This window comes from Stegodyphus dumicola, chromosome 4 (assembly GCF_044657685.1).
Source record: "Stegodyphus dumicola isolate Sdum_Otavi_A_Nest chromosome 4, ASM4465768v1".
Lineage (NCBI taxonomy): Eukaryota > Metazoa > Arthropoda > Arachnida > Araneae > Eresidae > Stegodyphus > Stegodyphus dumicola.
Window position 1 is genome coordinate 215857352 of NC_140771.1, and position 15505 is coordinate 215872856.

Sequence of the window (15505 nt, forward strand, 5' to 3'; positions counted from 1 at the left end):
ATAGAGAAAATGTTAACTTTTTTATCCCCACTTTTAATGCAAGGTTTTATATCTAAATATATCTCATAGATCTATGTCAGATTATCTACCCCAAGTATTTGATATCAAAATTTTTGTTCTGCATTGAATATCTCAATTTAGCAGTAAATATGTATTTCGAGTTAATTGCTTCTAACAGTAATTTAAAATCTTAACATTTCAAATTAAATAGTCTTTTTAAATGTGCAATTTCAGCTGCACAGCTTGGTTGTTTACCATTGATTATTTGCAGTAGTATTTTTATCTGTTTATGGAAACCAATCCAGTATTTTATTAGAAATGGAAAACCTTTTGAGGTGTTCAGTTCTTTTATATGTATGCTGCGAAAACATTCACAAAATTGTTCACTTTTATATGTACACTGTGTAAAGTAAAGTGCATTTTATATGTTCACTGCGAAAAAAGGGACCGTTCTATATCTCCTGTTCTACTCGACTGATTGACAAAATTCAACTTGCGTTTTTCATGTCTCGAGAGCGCGACTTATTATATGTATTAGATTTATATATAGCATTGTTCTAATATAGATATTTTGACACAAAATCGGATTTTTTTCTGAAATGACATGCCATTTTTTTCCACTTTTCAATTCTACGACTCAAATTATGCTTAACTGCCAGATTTGTAAAAATCACACAAGTACTTTTCGAAAATTAGCTCCTCAGTGCTGATTCAGTTTGTTATGTATTGTTTGTTATATATTAATATCTCTTTTTTTTATTAACAGGGTTCGTAGCGGTCCTTATAAGTGCTTATAAGTCCTTATATTTGAAAATAAAATATAAAGGCCCTTATAGATGCTTACATTTTCTTTAAAGCCCTTATTTTTTTGTTTTTAGTGCTTATTTTTTGCTTTTAGTGCTTTTTTTTTTTTTTTTTTTAAATGAACGCGCAATTTTCCTCCGTACCAAATCTGAAACTAAATAAACAACTTTTCTTCCTAATATGGAATGTCAGATGGTGAATCATACTCCCGGAAATAGCTTTTTCCCCTTTCTCTGCATTAACATATAACCTTTGGTGTGCGCGGAGAGTACAGACAGGTAGGTGCCTGTCGTTCTGTTGGTCAAAGAATTGCAAAAGCAGTAGAAACTCCGGTACATTCGGCGTTCTTTTCCTCCCACCCAAATACTACACACGTTTGAATTTCTATCAAGATCTTAATAATTTGCATTCTCGTTCCGCTTGGTCAGTTCATATTCATGTTTATTATGATCGTTATATTATGAGCATATGTATGAATGTTTATAATAACATAGTTGCAGTAACTGCTGAAGTATAGTAAACTTCCAAAAATGGTTGTGTTTTAACACAGATTAGCTTTCTAAGGAATAATATTTGGAATGCCTTAAATAAAGGGAAAGTAATCGAATAGTCAAAATAATTTAATTTTTTTGGCCAATACATTATACAGTACGAAGGTTGGGAGGTTCTCCGCTTTCTCCGCAAAATCTCGAATAGTGAAACTGTTACAGTTCGCTGCAAAACAAGCAACGGACCTTTTTTTTTTTTTTTTTGGTCACTTTCCAATCTGGATTGAATAGGACTAAAAGTTCTGCGGTCAACCACCCCAAGCGAAGAATGATTCTATTCCGGAAATTTAACGCAGTCTGTTGAAAATTAGAATGAAAACACCCCAGGTTGTTGTTTATGAACACTTAAAAGAGTTTTACTGTGCTTGCAAAGCAGAATATTTTTCTGTTCCCTTGGTTTGTTTTCATATGATGCACATATCAAAATGTCAAAAGCATTTATTTAGCAGAAAAATCTAAAGAATGGCTACAGTCTATCCCCCCCCCTCCGCTCCTCTTTTTCAAGTTACGCTCGACTGTCCGAATGTTCGCCAATTTTCAAGTATGCGGGTAGTTAAGCTTTTACTGTTAAAGGATGACTGCATGAAGCAAATTTCTGTCTTCTGATTTCAGAAATGTTCCTCTTGCAATATCTGTTAAGGAAAAACTGATATACGATGGAAATTTAGAAAATGTTCAGAATTTAGATTTAAATTAGTTAAATATCAATATGAGTGGAAAAATAAATTGTATTTATTATTAAGTTCCAAGCGAATAGAATAAATATGCCTTATTATTATTTATTTCCTCTATTTTGAAGTGAAATTTCATCATTAAATGTTGTAATATAGTTTAGTTCTGCATAGTTTTTTTTTTTTCCTGTCAATGTAAACTAGTTCTGTAAATTGAACTGTTATTTAAAATTTTAAAAAAAAGTAATTATTTTGCATGGTTGAGGTAATACTTATTCTCTCTTAATGAATACTGCATTTCTCATATTTTAAATTACGAGTCTAATTTTAAGGTTATGCATTTAATGTAATTAGACAGGTGCTTATTTTTTTCTTAAAATGTGCTTGAAAAGTGCTTATAGGTGCTTATTTTTTTAACTAAAATGTGGCTATGAACCCTGATTAAACTTATTTGATTCTTCCTTTCACATTTCAAAATTTAGGTTTATTCCAAATAAAATTCGCCCATTTTTTATGATTTATTTTTAAAATATGTATTTTTAAATAATTTATATAAATTTTTCAAAAAATGTTTTCTTTATCATCTATTAAAATTTTTACCATCATGTCATTTCTAAGCATAGCTGCAAAAAATTACAGTTTTTTATTCAAGATTTCTAAAGATATACGTGAATTTATATATTGGCACATTTTGAAATTTGGCATATTTTTTGAAAGCAATAATAACATCAAATGTGATTTAGGCACTTTGTTAAAATTATTTGAAAGAAGAATGATGTGACTTGTTTTGCTCATGCACAATGTAAAAGTGTAGGATTGAGGTGACTTTTTTTTTTTTCCGGTCGTTCACAATGCAAGGGAAAGGAAAATGGTTTGCCATATATTAAGAATTTCGCCAAGTGAATTATTCTTGGTGCGAACTGAGAAAAAGACGCCAAGATAAATTTGTGAATTTCTCTGTAAATTTCACACCAAGTTTTACAAAATTTAATATTTAGGCATACATTTAATATTTAGACATAATTTGAATCATAGAATTAAAATATGAAAAAAAAAATGTTATGTTATTTCAGAAAAAGTCCCATTTTGTGTCAAAATATCTCTTTTAGAACAATGCTATGTATAAATCTAATATACAGCATGTTTCAAAAAGAATATATATATATTTCGAATGCATATATTTATTAAACTGTATGACATACAAATATGAAACTTTACACACATATGTATGAACCTCTAAAGTTCAGATTACAGATGCTCAATATGTCCTCCATCAGCGACACAAACAATAGTATATCGATACTCAAATTCCTCCCATACTTGGGCAAGCATGTCTGTCGTCACTGATGTTATGATAGTACGGATCCTGTTCTTCTCTTATTCCAGGTTCTGTGGGAGTGGTGGTACATAAACGGCATCTTTAATGAATTCCCTTAGGAAGAAGTCACAGGGTGTCAAATCCGGTGACTGTGGAGGCCAGCTGAGACATGCTAAGTCGCCAGCTTCTTGACGACCAATCCAATGGTTCGGTGGAGTTAAGATAATCACACCCTTGGTGACACCAGTGAGAGGGTGCCCTGTTTTGTTGAAAAATGAAGTTGTCTTCGTGCAGCCTTGGAAATAACCAGTTTTGTAACATAGTAAGATACTGCTGACCGTTAACCATGTTTCCATCAAAGAAGAATGGTCCGTAAACAGATGATCAGGATGTCGCACAAAACGCATTGATTTTGGGCAAATCTCGTACATGTTCAATGGCTGCAGGTGGGTTCTGTAGGCCCCAAACTCGAACATTGTGTTTGTTTACATGACCACTAATATGAACACCATGAGTTGTGCGAAAGTGTTATTGTCAATAGCATCAATAATCTCGTTACAAAATGCCACACGTTTGCATTTGCCATCAGGACACAGAGCCTGTAACAAATATAACTTGTACGACTTCATAATCATTTTTGTCGGGGACGCGAGGGCAAACATTCCTTTACATACACATCCTGTATTTACAAACTGTCGATACCATCTGCAAATGTTCCACCCATTCGGAAGATCAATTTGGTACCTCAACTTGAAACATCTTTGCACGGAATTGCACTTCGCAAACTTGAGGACACAAAAGATTTCTACTGTGGAGTAGACATTTTAAACATGTTACAGTAACCACACAAAACAGAAGACAACTGACATTTAGCGGCTATTAATATTAACTAGTCTATGTATTCATTTCGCCAATGGCCAAGCCGAGGTGCAGTAATCAATGGTTTGGACAAAATAACACTTTGTAATATGTATATTCTTTTTGAAACACGGTGTATATTGTAAGTCACGCTTTCGAGACATTAAAAACGCAATTTGAATTTTGTCAATTGGCTAAGCAGAACGGGAGATATAGAACTGTCAATTTTTTTTCCGCAGTGTACAATGGCTACTTTTTCAAATTCAGTTCAATGGATTTAGAATGTCAGGAGTGGTCGACTTGATTTAGTATTGTTAAAAGAATTTTAGGTTAAATAAATTTAGTAGGTACTAAATGCTACAAGTATATTTTCTTATAATCTTTAAAATTAATGAAATTCTTTTAAATACAATTTTAAATGAAAATAGAAATTGTCATTTTCTCACAATTCTAAAGTCTATAAAGCTGATTGTTAGAGTTCAGTTTTTTTTTTAAAATAATCACAGCTTTGAAAACAACAAATCAGAACATTAATATCAAAATTAGTTACAAAATAAATAGTAATGTGTTATCGCAACCAATTTCTTAGAAGTCGCCAAATTCAGTGTGTGCCAACTCTGGCAACCATGCTCATGAACTTTTTTTTTATTATACTCATAATAATCCTTCAGTCAAGCAATCTCATCATTTTCATATGCATTCTGTTGCTGGTATTCTAAGTCCAAATGGTTTCTATAAACAAATTGTGTTATTTTTTGCCTTGCTAGCATCTATGAGTGTTTTAAAACAAACACTTGTAGATGCTAGCAATCGGAAAAAAAACTGAAGTAAAATTTTAGTAGGAATACAGAATTTTGCCATAAAACCTTTAAAGAGAACAATGAGGAAATGCGTTTGTTAGGTAACCTGTGTTGCCAAGGTTTGTTCAATGCAGAGTCTCTACAATTTTCTGATTTTTTTTAAGCACAAACAAATCGCTGTGTATTTTAGGGAAAAATTCTCTGGGATTCAAATCCAAATTCAAGACTGTGGCAGCCAGATCTCCTGTTAAAAGGGCAAATATTAACTTTTGAGTGGACAAGCCAGGTGTTTATATATTTGTTTTCACACACACACACACACACACACACACACACACACACACACACACACACACTAAAAATTTTCACTTACACACACTAAAAATTTTCACTTGCACATACTTATACTCTTAAGTACACAAACATGCATCATGAAATATGTGCAAGGAATTAAGGTAGTCTGTATGTACTGGAAGAAAAAACATCAGTGTACAAAGTGAGAGGATAGTTTTTTAATTATTGAGAAAATACCATTTATTCATTTTGGAACCAAACTCTTGGCTGCTTGGAGTGTTAAGGAGAGTTTACTGTATGCTTATATTTATTAACAGAAAAGAGGCAACGTGTAAATCGTTAAATAAATGTTAAGAAATTATATTTTAGGAATTATTATTTATTCAAATAAAAATCGTGATCCTATAAAGGAAATTAAAGTGACATGTTCAATATGATATTTTTTTGGTTATGATAAAGTCATTGCTTGCCTTAATCAGCCTGATTGAATAAAACACATTTGCAACATGAATGATTAATGTACCCTTTTAGCTGTACTAATACAAAATTTTAAATTAGTCAGAATTTAATTTTGTATTATTGCCATTGTTACACCTATCAATCTCAGGTTGAAACTTCCGTAATTTTCATGTTCATGGTATGCTTCTTTTGCTTTCTCTGTTCAGAAAAGTTAGGCTAATGTTTAGATGTACTTTGTTTGGTTTTGAGTTTGATCATAAGTAAATTTCTGTTCATTGACAACAAATATGTGATTGTTTAGATTTAGAAATTTTCTATGCAATTCTGCTGTAGAAATGCTTAGTTTTTAAGTCATGTATTAAAGTAGAAATTATTCTTATGCTCTGTATAAAAACTTTCACGTGTTTTGAGATAGAATTAAGGAAAATTGATCAAAAAAGCATTTTTAATAAAAATAATTTTTCTAAGGATTCATTTCCTTTGAAAATTTAACATATTTTATGTTTCATTTGATTGACCTCTTGATATCTGATTGTGTTAAGCTTATTGATATGTATTGTGATGTGCGTATTCTCCATTTATATAGTTGGAAAATGGTAGTTCTAAAGATTTTATGAGGTTGTCATTATGTCAGTTATATAGATTATGTCAGGCTCTTAGCATATATTTTAGATGGATTTTGCTTTGCTATAAAAAATCATCTGCTTAGAAATTTTTGTTTTAACTACAGCTGTATTTTTGAAAGTATAAATTATCGTCTGCTGCTTAACAGTTTTGTTTTCGTGGAGAATGGCGCTTTTTAAAGAAACAGCCTATGGAAGTTTGATATGTTTATGCTCTTTTTGAAGAAAATTGTTCTTATTTAGTTATTAAAAAATTCTGGGGAAATTGTAGTTATTTGACTTCAAAGAGAAAAATTTGTAGGGTCATTAAGTTGTTTTGAAGCAGGAGACGTGAAAAATGTGCAGTGCCCTCGCTGGGACTTGAACCTGGACCTTTAAATGCGCGCCGAGTATGCTACCGTTACATCACAAAGGCATACAGAATGAAGGGAGAAAATAACTTATAAATTGTTCCAAGTACATATCGAAGGAAAAACAATATTTCAAGTGTTTGCAAGGGTGAGATTTTTAATGTTAAAACAAAATCTGCCTACTCAAAGTATAGTTGCAGAAATCATTAAAATGCTATTTAGCTGTTATTAAATTTTTCTTTCCTGTTTTGCTGTGATTCGTAAATGTGATGTAGGTTATATAAACATAGAAGATACAAGTATCGTTTTATCATTAGAGATATGCTATGGTTGAATACACTTAAAGCATCTAAATTTATTACTAAATTGGAATAAAAGCAAGGCAAAAGGCATGTTTGTGCCTAAATATTGAAGAAAAGAGTAGAAAAACTAGATGATGGCTGATATATAATTTGAAGCAGCATAAATTAAATTATGTTTTAAGAGTGTAGAAAAGTTTGATACAGTATATTATGATAGAAATATCAGTAAAATATTCAATATTAATAGTTGAATTAATAATTTGGATGTCGTACTGTTTTTTATATCATAGAAAACCTCAGATTAGTGATATTTTGAGTTTTCTGCAATGAAAATAAGAATTTTTAATGCACAATAAAGTAGATAAACACAAAAAATTATTAAGCTGTTTTATGAATTGTTTATGAAGCCAATAATTTGAAAGAACTGAAAAGAAACTGTGTAATTGGAATTTGATTAATTGAAATTGGTAGTCAAAAGCAATAAATACAAATTTTAAATATTGTGATATGTATGTATATTGATATTGCTATTTTAATAGGAATAAAAGGGAGGAATAAAGATTTAATAATTTTCTGAGTAATTAAAGGAAAAGAGAGATATATAGAGACAAAATGAATCATATCCTGCGTGTAACTGGATCATTTTCTGCTACAGCCTGAAGCTGTTAATGTAAAAACATTTTAATGAAAATACTTTTCTATGATTTTTCATAGAAAATTGATATTGTTTGTCTTTTGAAATAAAAGGGACTTGATATTTAATACCGTGATGTTCTTATCTACTAATTTTCAGACTAGAGTTCAGCCGAAATTTAAAAGAGAATTCAGAACTTGAGGTTTTTAATTCTTCACTTCAGTGTGCTTCTTACATTGAATTATTTCCCTATCCAATATATATGCTTCAGACTATAGGTGCAATATGTTTCTTGCTTGGTAGGAAATTGTAATTCGAATAATGTGTTATGTTTTAATTATCGTTTAAAAAATTTAAAAGTCATGTATATATTTCTCCATTGCATTCCAGGCAAGATTTGGGTGGTGGAAGCCAAAGTTTGAAGTAAGTACATTGTCAAAAAAGACTTTTGATGTTGCAGTAGAAATTTACGTAGTCGTTTGCCCTTTTTCTTTTTGATCGAACATGCTCATGATGTTCTTTGATATCTGCCTGGATAATTTTAAAAGCTCTATCACATTAGATTTTTTGCTTAATCACATTTAGCATGAATGTGGATATAAATGATGGCTGTTACCCTAGTTCCTAAGAAATGTTTTTAGCACTGACACCTTTATAACCATATCAAAAGAAGAGCATTTTTTGTTATTTGTTAATTGTTTTGCATGTATTTGAGCTTGAATTATTTGATAAAGAATGAGTGCATTTGTTTGAGAGTGATATCTGTTTTTAACCAGGAATTTCTCATTTGTGATACTCAAATGTGATGTGCTATTTATATATATATATATATATATATATATATATATATATATATGCATAATTAAGCATAATTGCATAATTAAGTCGAGTTCAAGCTGTTGTGCTTACTAAACACATATTGAAATTGCTATCTTTCATGCTTAATAATATATAACAGCTTTCAGTTTGCTGTTTTTTGGATTTTCTCTCCATGTAGCATATTCTTCTTTTGCTTACAATGAACTTGTTTTGATTTTGCAAGCAAACCATAAAAGTTTATAAACATACTGATTTTGTCACTTTTAAAAAGTGTGTATAATATGGGGGGGGGGAATGTGTTAGTATCTTAAAATTCCTATAACTTGATGCTGGAAATAAAATTTTATAAACTGTTTTAAAAAAATTTGTCATGGAAGAAAGGAAATAATTCTCTCTAATTATTTGAGAATTTTTATCAGAAATCATTCCTTTGCCACTATTAATTGTTGACTCTTAAGCTAAGAATATGTTTTAAAGCAATGTTATAAAATCTTTTAGCAAGGTCATCACCACCCTAAAAGAGTTAGTACATAGAAATCTGCCCTCTACTGATATGCTGCTATCAATATGTTGATTTTGTTACATTTGTTTTAAATAATTATATTTAAAAGCATGTGATTTCTGGCTTGTTCGCATATAGGATAGTGCAATTTTGAATGGTTAATTAACTGCCGAGTTATTTCTTGTTTTCGTATCACATGTATTATCATATAATAACTACTAATTTGCTTAAAGCTATTGTCTTATGCTGTATGGTACAAGCTTTGTTTATAGCCAAGGATATATTAATCAAAGCCTTAAGTGATATATATATATATTATATTTAAAGATGCGTAGGACGTTGAATGTTTTGTTATTAGAAATAATTGAGGTAAATAGAGGTATAAGCTTTTAAAAATATGTATAAGAATAGCATTTGTACTTCTATCTATGCTAAGGATAGAAGGTTACTTATTGAATCATTACTCACAGTAAAATTTTTGCTGTCATCTTATGGAAAAGACAGCTGTATAATAATGAGCAGGGAATATCAAATTTGCTATTTCTGCGTAGCTAATTTTTAGTAATTTTCTTCCTCATATAACAAAAAATAATCTAAAAATTTAATGTATACTTTTATGTTTGTAAGCAAATTTTTTTTTTTTTGAAAATAATACTGCTGAAATAAAGATGCTTTCGGAATGTTTAGTTTGGATGTATATCAAGTATGTTCTAGAAATAAAGTAATGCTCTTTCTGGAAGGAGAATTTTGTCAAAAATTACTTCATAGATCTATTTAATAAATACTAGAATTTTTCTACCTTTAACAATTTGCATATATTTGTTAATTAGCAAATTAATTAGCTCATTTTTTTTTGGCTGAGAAATCAAAGTGGCAGTTTTTATGTAAAGACAACAGTATAAGGCTACTTACATAAATTTTAATGTATTATTAATAACATTTTCTATGTAAAAGTATCCCTAGCTGCAAATGTGTGTATGACAATAGAGTTATGAATTTCTGGTGCACGGAGAAAATTGTATTTGTATAAATTCATACAGTTATTTCTTTTAAATTTTCTGTACAGAAGCTGCTTAGTAAATGGAATGAAAATGGATACTTATTAATGCTTAGCCTTCGCTTTTGTATTTGTTTAGCGTTCATTTGGTGTGTTTCTTTAAAATTTGTTTGTAATATGCATATATGTGCTTTTGTATGTTAAGTAGTAATAAGACTTTTATTTTCGCATATAATCATATAATCTTTTTAAATTTCCAGGTCTTTTTTAATTTTTATAATTTTCAAATTTTTTTTAAACACCTCAAAACGAAACTTGAGGGTTTTTTTTTTTTTTTTTTTTGTTTTGTTTTGTTTTTGTTTTTACTTGCCAATTTTTTATTCTGCCAAAGTAAAGTATTGTAACTAGATGGAAATAATATTTATTGTAAACCTCCGTGATCCCAAGAAAAAAACGTGCATTTATGGCTTGAACAATTAAATCTTTATTTAATTAAGTGCACAAGAATCTGTATGATATTAACATATGATGAAATAATATCAGAATGATCCCTCCTCCCCGTTTGTTCTGCCATTTGAACAGTTCATTTTAGCGCAGCATTCTGTGTTTTGTGTTTTAATTTCTAGAAGAGTTAATTCTTAAATGAGTAGGACATTTGTAATTGCTTAGGCTTTTATATATGAAAATCTTCATATTAAAACCAAGTTGCACTTTCTTTTTGTATTTTTTAACTTGTAAATTATTTTTTAAACATTTTAAAATTTTTATGTTAAACTGTTCAAGATGTTGATTGCAATCCAATTTCTGATTACAATTTTAAAAAATTATTTTGAAATAGCTTTGGTTAATATGTAAAATTAGAAACTGTTGGTCCTGAGGGGGAGAAATTAAAAATATATCTGTTAATTAGCACTGTAATAAATAATTATTCAAAAAGCATAATTAGTTTTACTGTTACAAATTCTCAATTCTTGTTGGCAAATTCTTGTTTTAAATATTAATTGAAGTTTGAAATCAGATATTTAACTTATATTGTGATTCCTTCTGTTCAGTTTTGGTTGATTTAAATGAATTATATATATATATATATATATATTGTATCAAACATGTATATACGTAAAAAAGCAAATTTAAAGTTAAAATAATTAAAAAATGTGCAAACATATAAAAGATTTAATTTTTGAATTAATCTACAATATCATTTAAATTCAGATTATATATATATATATATATATCATAATAAAAGCAAATCAAAAGACGGAACACCGTCGATGTGTGATTAGACCCATATTGAAGAAGATTTTGATTGCGTAGTATGCTAGTAATGCTAACTTGGTAATATTCAAAGAACTTGGCACTCGAGGCAGTTTTAATTCCATTTTTATTTGCAACTGATATTTCTGGCCACAATCCCTTGGCACTCTAGTCGTGCCTTTCCACAGAAGATTTGCATTTTTGATATTGTTGAGATAGAAAGCAAGCCAGCAAAATTACATCTTAGCACAGTAGAGAGCAAAAGCTGAAGTGCGTAGTTATTAAAAATGGAAGCACGGCGAAGAGAAAAGTTTTGGTTTACAAAGGCAGTTTCAGTTCCCAATTATTACGTCATCAGAGCTGCCGGGGCCATAGCGTGATCTAGAAATGACGCAGTGCAGAGAAATTATTATGATTTTAGAATAAAGAGGAAGAATTAATGTTTATAGTTATATTATAATTCTGATTCATATAATTTTATCTTACATATTCCCCCCCTTCAAAAAGAAAAAGGCGTAGCGACAGAGAAGCCTTTTTAAAGAGAAAGAGTTAAAGCACTAGCAAATGTAAAAAAAAAAAAAAAAGTCATAAAATTTTTGTCCTGTAAAGTATAATTTGTAAATATCAATTTTTTTAAAATAAATTTTTCATTTTTAGAGTCATTGAATTTTTTAGCATTTCAGTCCAAAAGTCTTTTTGTTTGAAAGTTCACATAATCATAATTCTTCAGGGAAGGTTTGTTTATTACAGAATATCACAAAAGAAACTTTTACATAATAATTACTTATAATTAAATGTAATGCACATAAATATTTATAATACTTATTTCTATACTGATAAATTATAGTTTAACATCATAAATAATAAGATTAAGATTTTCAGAATTTATGGTTTCACCGTTATCATCTTTCATTTACAATTCTTGATTTTACCAAACTGGAAGCCTCGCAATACTTCTAAACAAACATATCCATCAATAGGGCTGTCCCCTTGAGCTAACCAGTGTGTTTTCTGCACTAGTGGCCCAGGATGCTTAGTCATATAATTTTACCTTGCATATATATTTATAATATTATTACATTATATATATATATATATTTGTTTCATAAGAATAAATTTAATTTAATTAATTAAATAATTCTTTGCACCATTGCTGCAAGGAATGAATTTTAAATTTAAACAAATTTAAATTTAAATTTAAATTTTAACAAACATGTATAAAAGTAAAAAAGCAAAATTAAAACCAAAATTAAATTTAAAGCCAAAATAATTTTAAAAAAAATATTTAAAAAAAATTACTTTTATATGTGTTTGTTAAAATTTAAATTTGTTTAAATTTATATATATATATATATTTATAATATTATTACATTATTTATACATTATTGATATATATATATATATATATATATATATACAGTGGTGGCCAAAATTGTGGACACTTTTGGAAATTGTTATGTTTTTGAACTTTGTATGCTTATAGAAAACGTTACATTTGACAAAACACAAAATTCAGTTATTTGCAATACAAAAAAAAGTTAAATGATAGTAGTTATCGATATACATTAGATAGTGATGATTGCATGGAATTATCAGTACTACTTAGTAGGGTACCCTTTATTTTTGATTACAGCTTCACATCGACGTTTCATTGAGCTGACAACAGTCTTCTTTCGTTATTATGTGATGCCAGGAAACAACAATTAAACTTAATTTCAATTAGTTCTCTTTTACTTGATGGGCGCCTCATTCGGACAAGAGTTTTCAAATGGTGACACAAATTTTCAATAGGATTGAGGTGAGGTCTGTTTCCTGGCCATGACAACAATTTAATGCTCTTTGTACGAAACCACTCTGTCGATATTTTGGCTGTGTGGCAAGGAGCAGAATTCTGCTGAAAAATAAACGAAGCATTGTTGGGAAAGAGATCTCTGATGAAAGGTAGAAGTTTTGGTTCTAGAATAGTGTCAATGTATTTTCTGGCATTCAGCGTCCCATCGATGACATGAAGGCGACCAATACCATCTGCTGACATGCATGCCCAAATCATAACACTAAGTGGGTTCTTCACAGTTGCTTGAATGCAGTCAGGATGTAGCTCTTCTCCTATTCTACGTCTTACATATTTTGGCCCATCACAACCGAATAATGATATCTTAGTTTCATCACTCCATATAATTTGTGACCACTGATCATCTGTCCAATTAATGTGTTCCTTTGCCCACTGTAGTCTTTTTTTTTTTTTTTTTCCGTTGCTGAAAATTAAGGTAAGGCTTTTTTCGTGGAATTCTACCTCTCAGTCCGACATCTGTTAATCTTCTCCTGATTGTTCTTGAACTGACAGAAACACTAGCATCATTCAGATCACTTCTGATGGCCGCTGATGACATTTTTCTATCTTGGATGTCTTTTTATTCTTCTATCATCAATAGATGTGGTCCACCTTTTTCGGCCTTTTCCTTCTTTGTTTTTTATTGAATAAATCTCCTGATATCGTAAACAAAACTTTCGGACTCCAGATGTAGTCACTGAACCACCCACCTGTCTTGCAATTTCAGCATAGGAAAGACCACTTTCTCGTAACACAATAATATTACATCTCTTTCTAGGTGTCCAATCTACTCTTTTACTTGATGTCATTGCTTCTTGACTAAATATTAAAATTTTTTACAAAAATTCCTACTTGTAATTGCAGTGTATAAGAAACAGGTCCTCCTTCTACAGAACAAAGCAAAATAATGAATTGTTTCAAGTGTAAACATGATGTCATTCTACTGGCAGTTACTGACATTTGATTGGTTCTCAGCACAAGAACAGTGATTGGCCAGGAAAGCTAGACATTACAAACCACTTCATAACTGTGTTTTTTTATTTATATTAAAGTACATATAACTTTTTTTGTATTGCAAGTAATTGAATTTTGTGTTTTGTATTGAATTCAGTAATAAATTCTCTTTAAAATTATATATACAAGTTTGCATTTTGCGAAACATAACATTTTCTATAAGCATACAAAGTTCAAAAACATAAAAATTTCCAAAAGTGTCCACAATTTTGGCCACCACTGTATTATATTTTTATAATATTATTATAATTATATTTTTAATTAAAAAACACTTACATAACAATGGCATGGAGACATCATGTGGTCACATGTGGGATCCTGTCTGCATCTCAGCTGTCAGTTCAAATTCAGCTAGCATCATACTGTCCATTTTTGGAAGTTGTACTCAGAAAAATTATTTTTTTATTTTATTTATTTATTTATTTATTTTATTATTTTATTTATTTATTTATTTATTTTAAGCGTGTTTACATGTCTGAAGCATTCAGGACAAGCTGTGGGTTATTATAAAAGCTTAAGACACGAACCAGTATCTACAGCATTGTGAGGAACAGAGAAGCAGCAAACTAAGCCATAAAGGTAGCCAAAAACATCATCGCTACGTTCAAGAAGTTTGTGAATTTTGAGTATTATCTGCCAGAGCAGGTTTTTAATCATGACAAGACAGGTCTTTTCTGGAAAAAGATGGTGAAGCAAACCTATATTACAGCAGAGGAGAAGGCATCACTGAACTACAAGCCAATGAATGACTATCTTACGCTGTTGTTTTGTGGCAATGTAAGTGGCAATTGGAAAATTAAACAGTTTGTTTACCATTCAGACAATCCTGAACTTTCAAAGAATCCAGAAGAGCAAGCTAAATGTCGTGTGGAGTTCTAACAATAAGGCTTGGACGACACATGACTTTTTGATTGGATTAATGAAGTGTTTGGTCTGTGGGGGGGGGAAATTGCTTGAAAGGAATTTGCCATGCCATCACTTGCTTCATCCTTCATGCCTAAAAGATGACCTCCTTGAAGAATTTAAATTCATTTAGATCCAGTTCTTGCTTCCAACACTACTCCTTTACTGCAGGTCATTTCAAATTAAAAATCTTTACACTGAAGTCCTGCTCAAGCATTGTTTTCAGGTAACAGAAGGAACCAATCTCATTCTCAGAGTGTTGGAAAGACCATTTTCACATTGTTGGCTGTCTTAAGATGATAGACAAGGCATGGGAGTGGGTTGCTAAGAGAACTCTTGTATCTGCATGGAAGAAGCTTTATCTGGGCGTTATCAAATGTGACTTCAATGGATTTGAGAAAGTGCGCAGGGAGCCAATAATCGACTTGATTTTATTTCTGGCTAAGGCTAGAGATGGATAACTAGTGGAAGAGCATGGTGAGGAGCTGACCATCCTAGAGCTTATGAAGCTGCAATCTGTGTCA

The 15505-nt window shown here is 30.3% G+C and overlaps 1 protein-coding gene across 4 annotated transcripts in view; it reads left to right on the forward strand.

Annotated features, from left to right (window-relative positions):
- The window catches only part of AGO1 (protein argonaute-1), a 96699-nt gene that overhangs the window by 62869 nt on the left and 18325 nt on the right, over nt 1-15505 (forward strand). For 2 of the 4 annotated variants that reach the window (XM_085815976.1, XM_085815977.1), the window contains exon 19: nt 8052-8084. The exons of the other annotated variants lie outside the window; for them this stretch is intronic. In XM_085815976.1, the coding sequence (XP_085672102.1) occupies nt 8052-8084 (33 nt within the window). The remainder of the gene's footprint in view (nt 1-8051; nt 8085-15505) is intronic. 4 annotated transcript variants of the gene reach the window in all.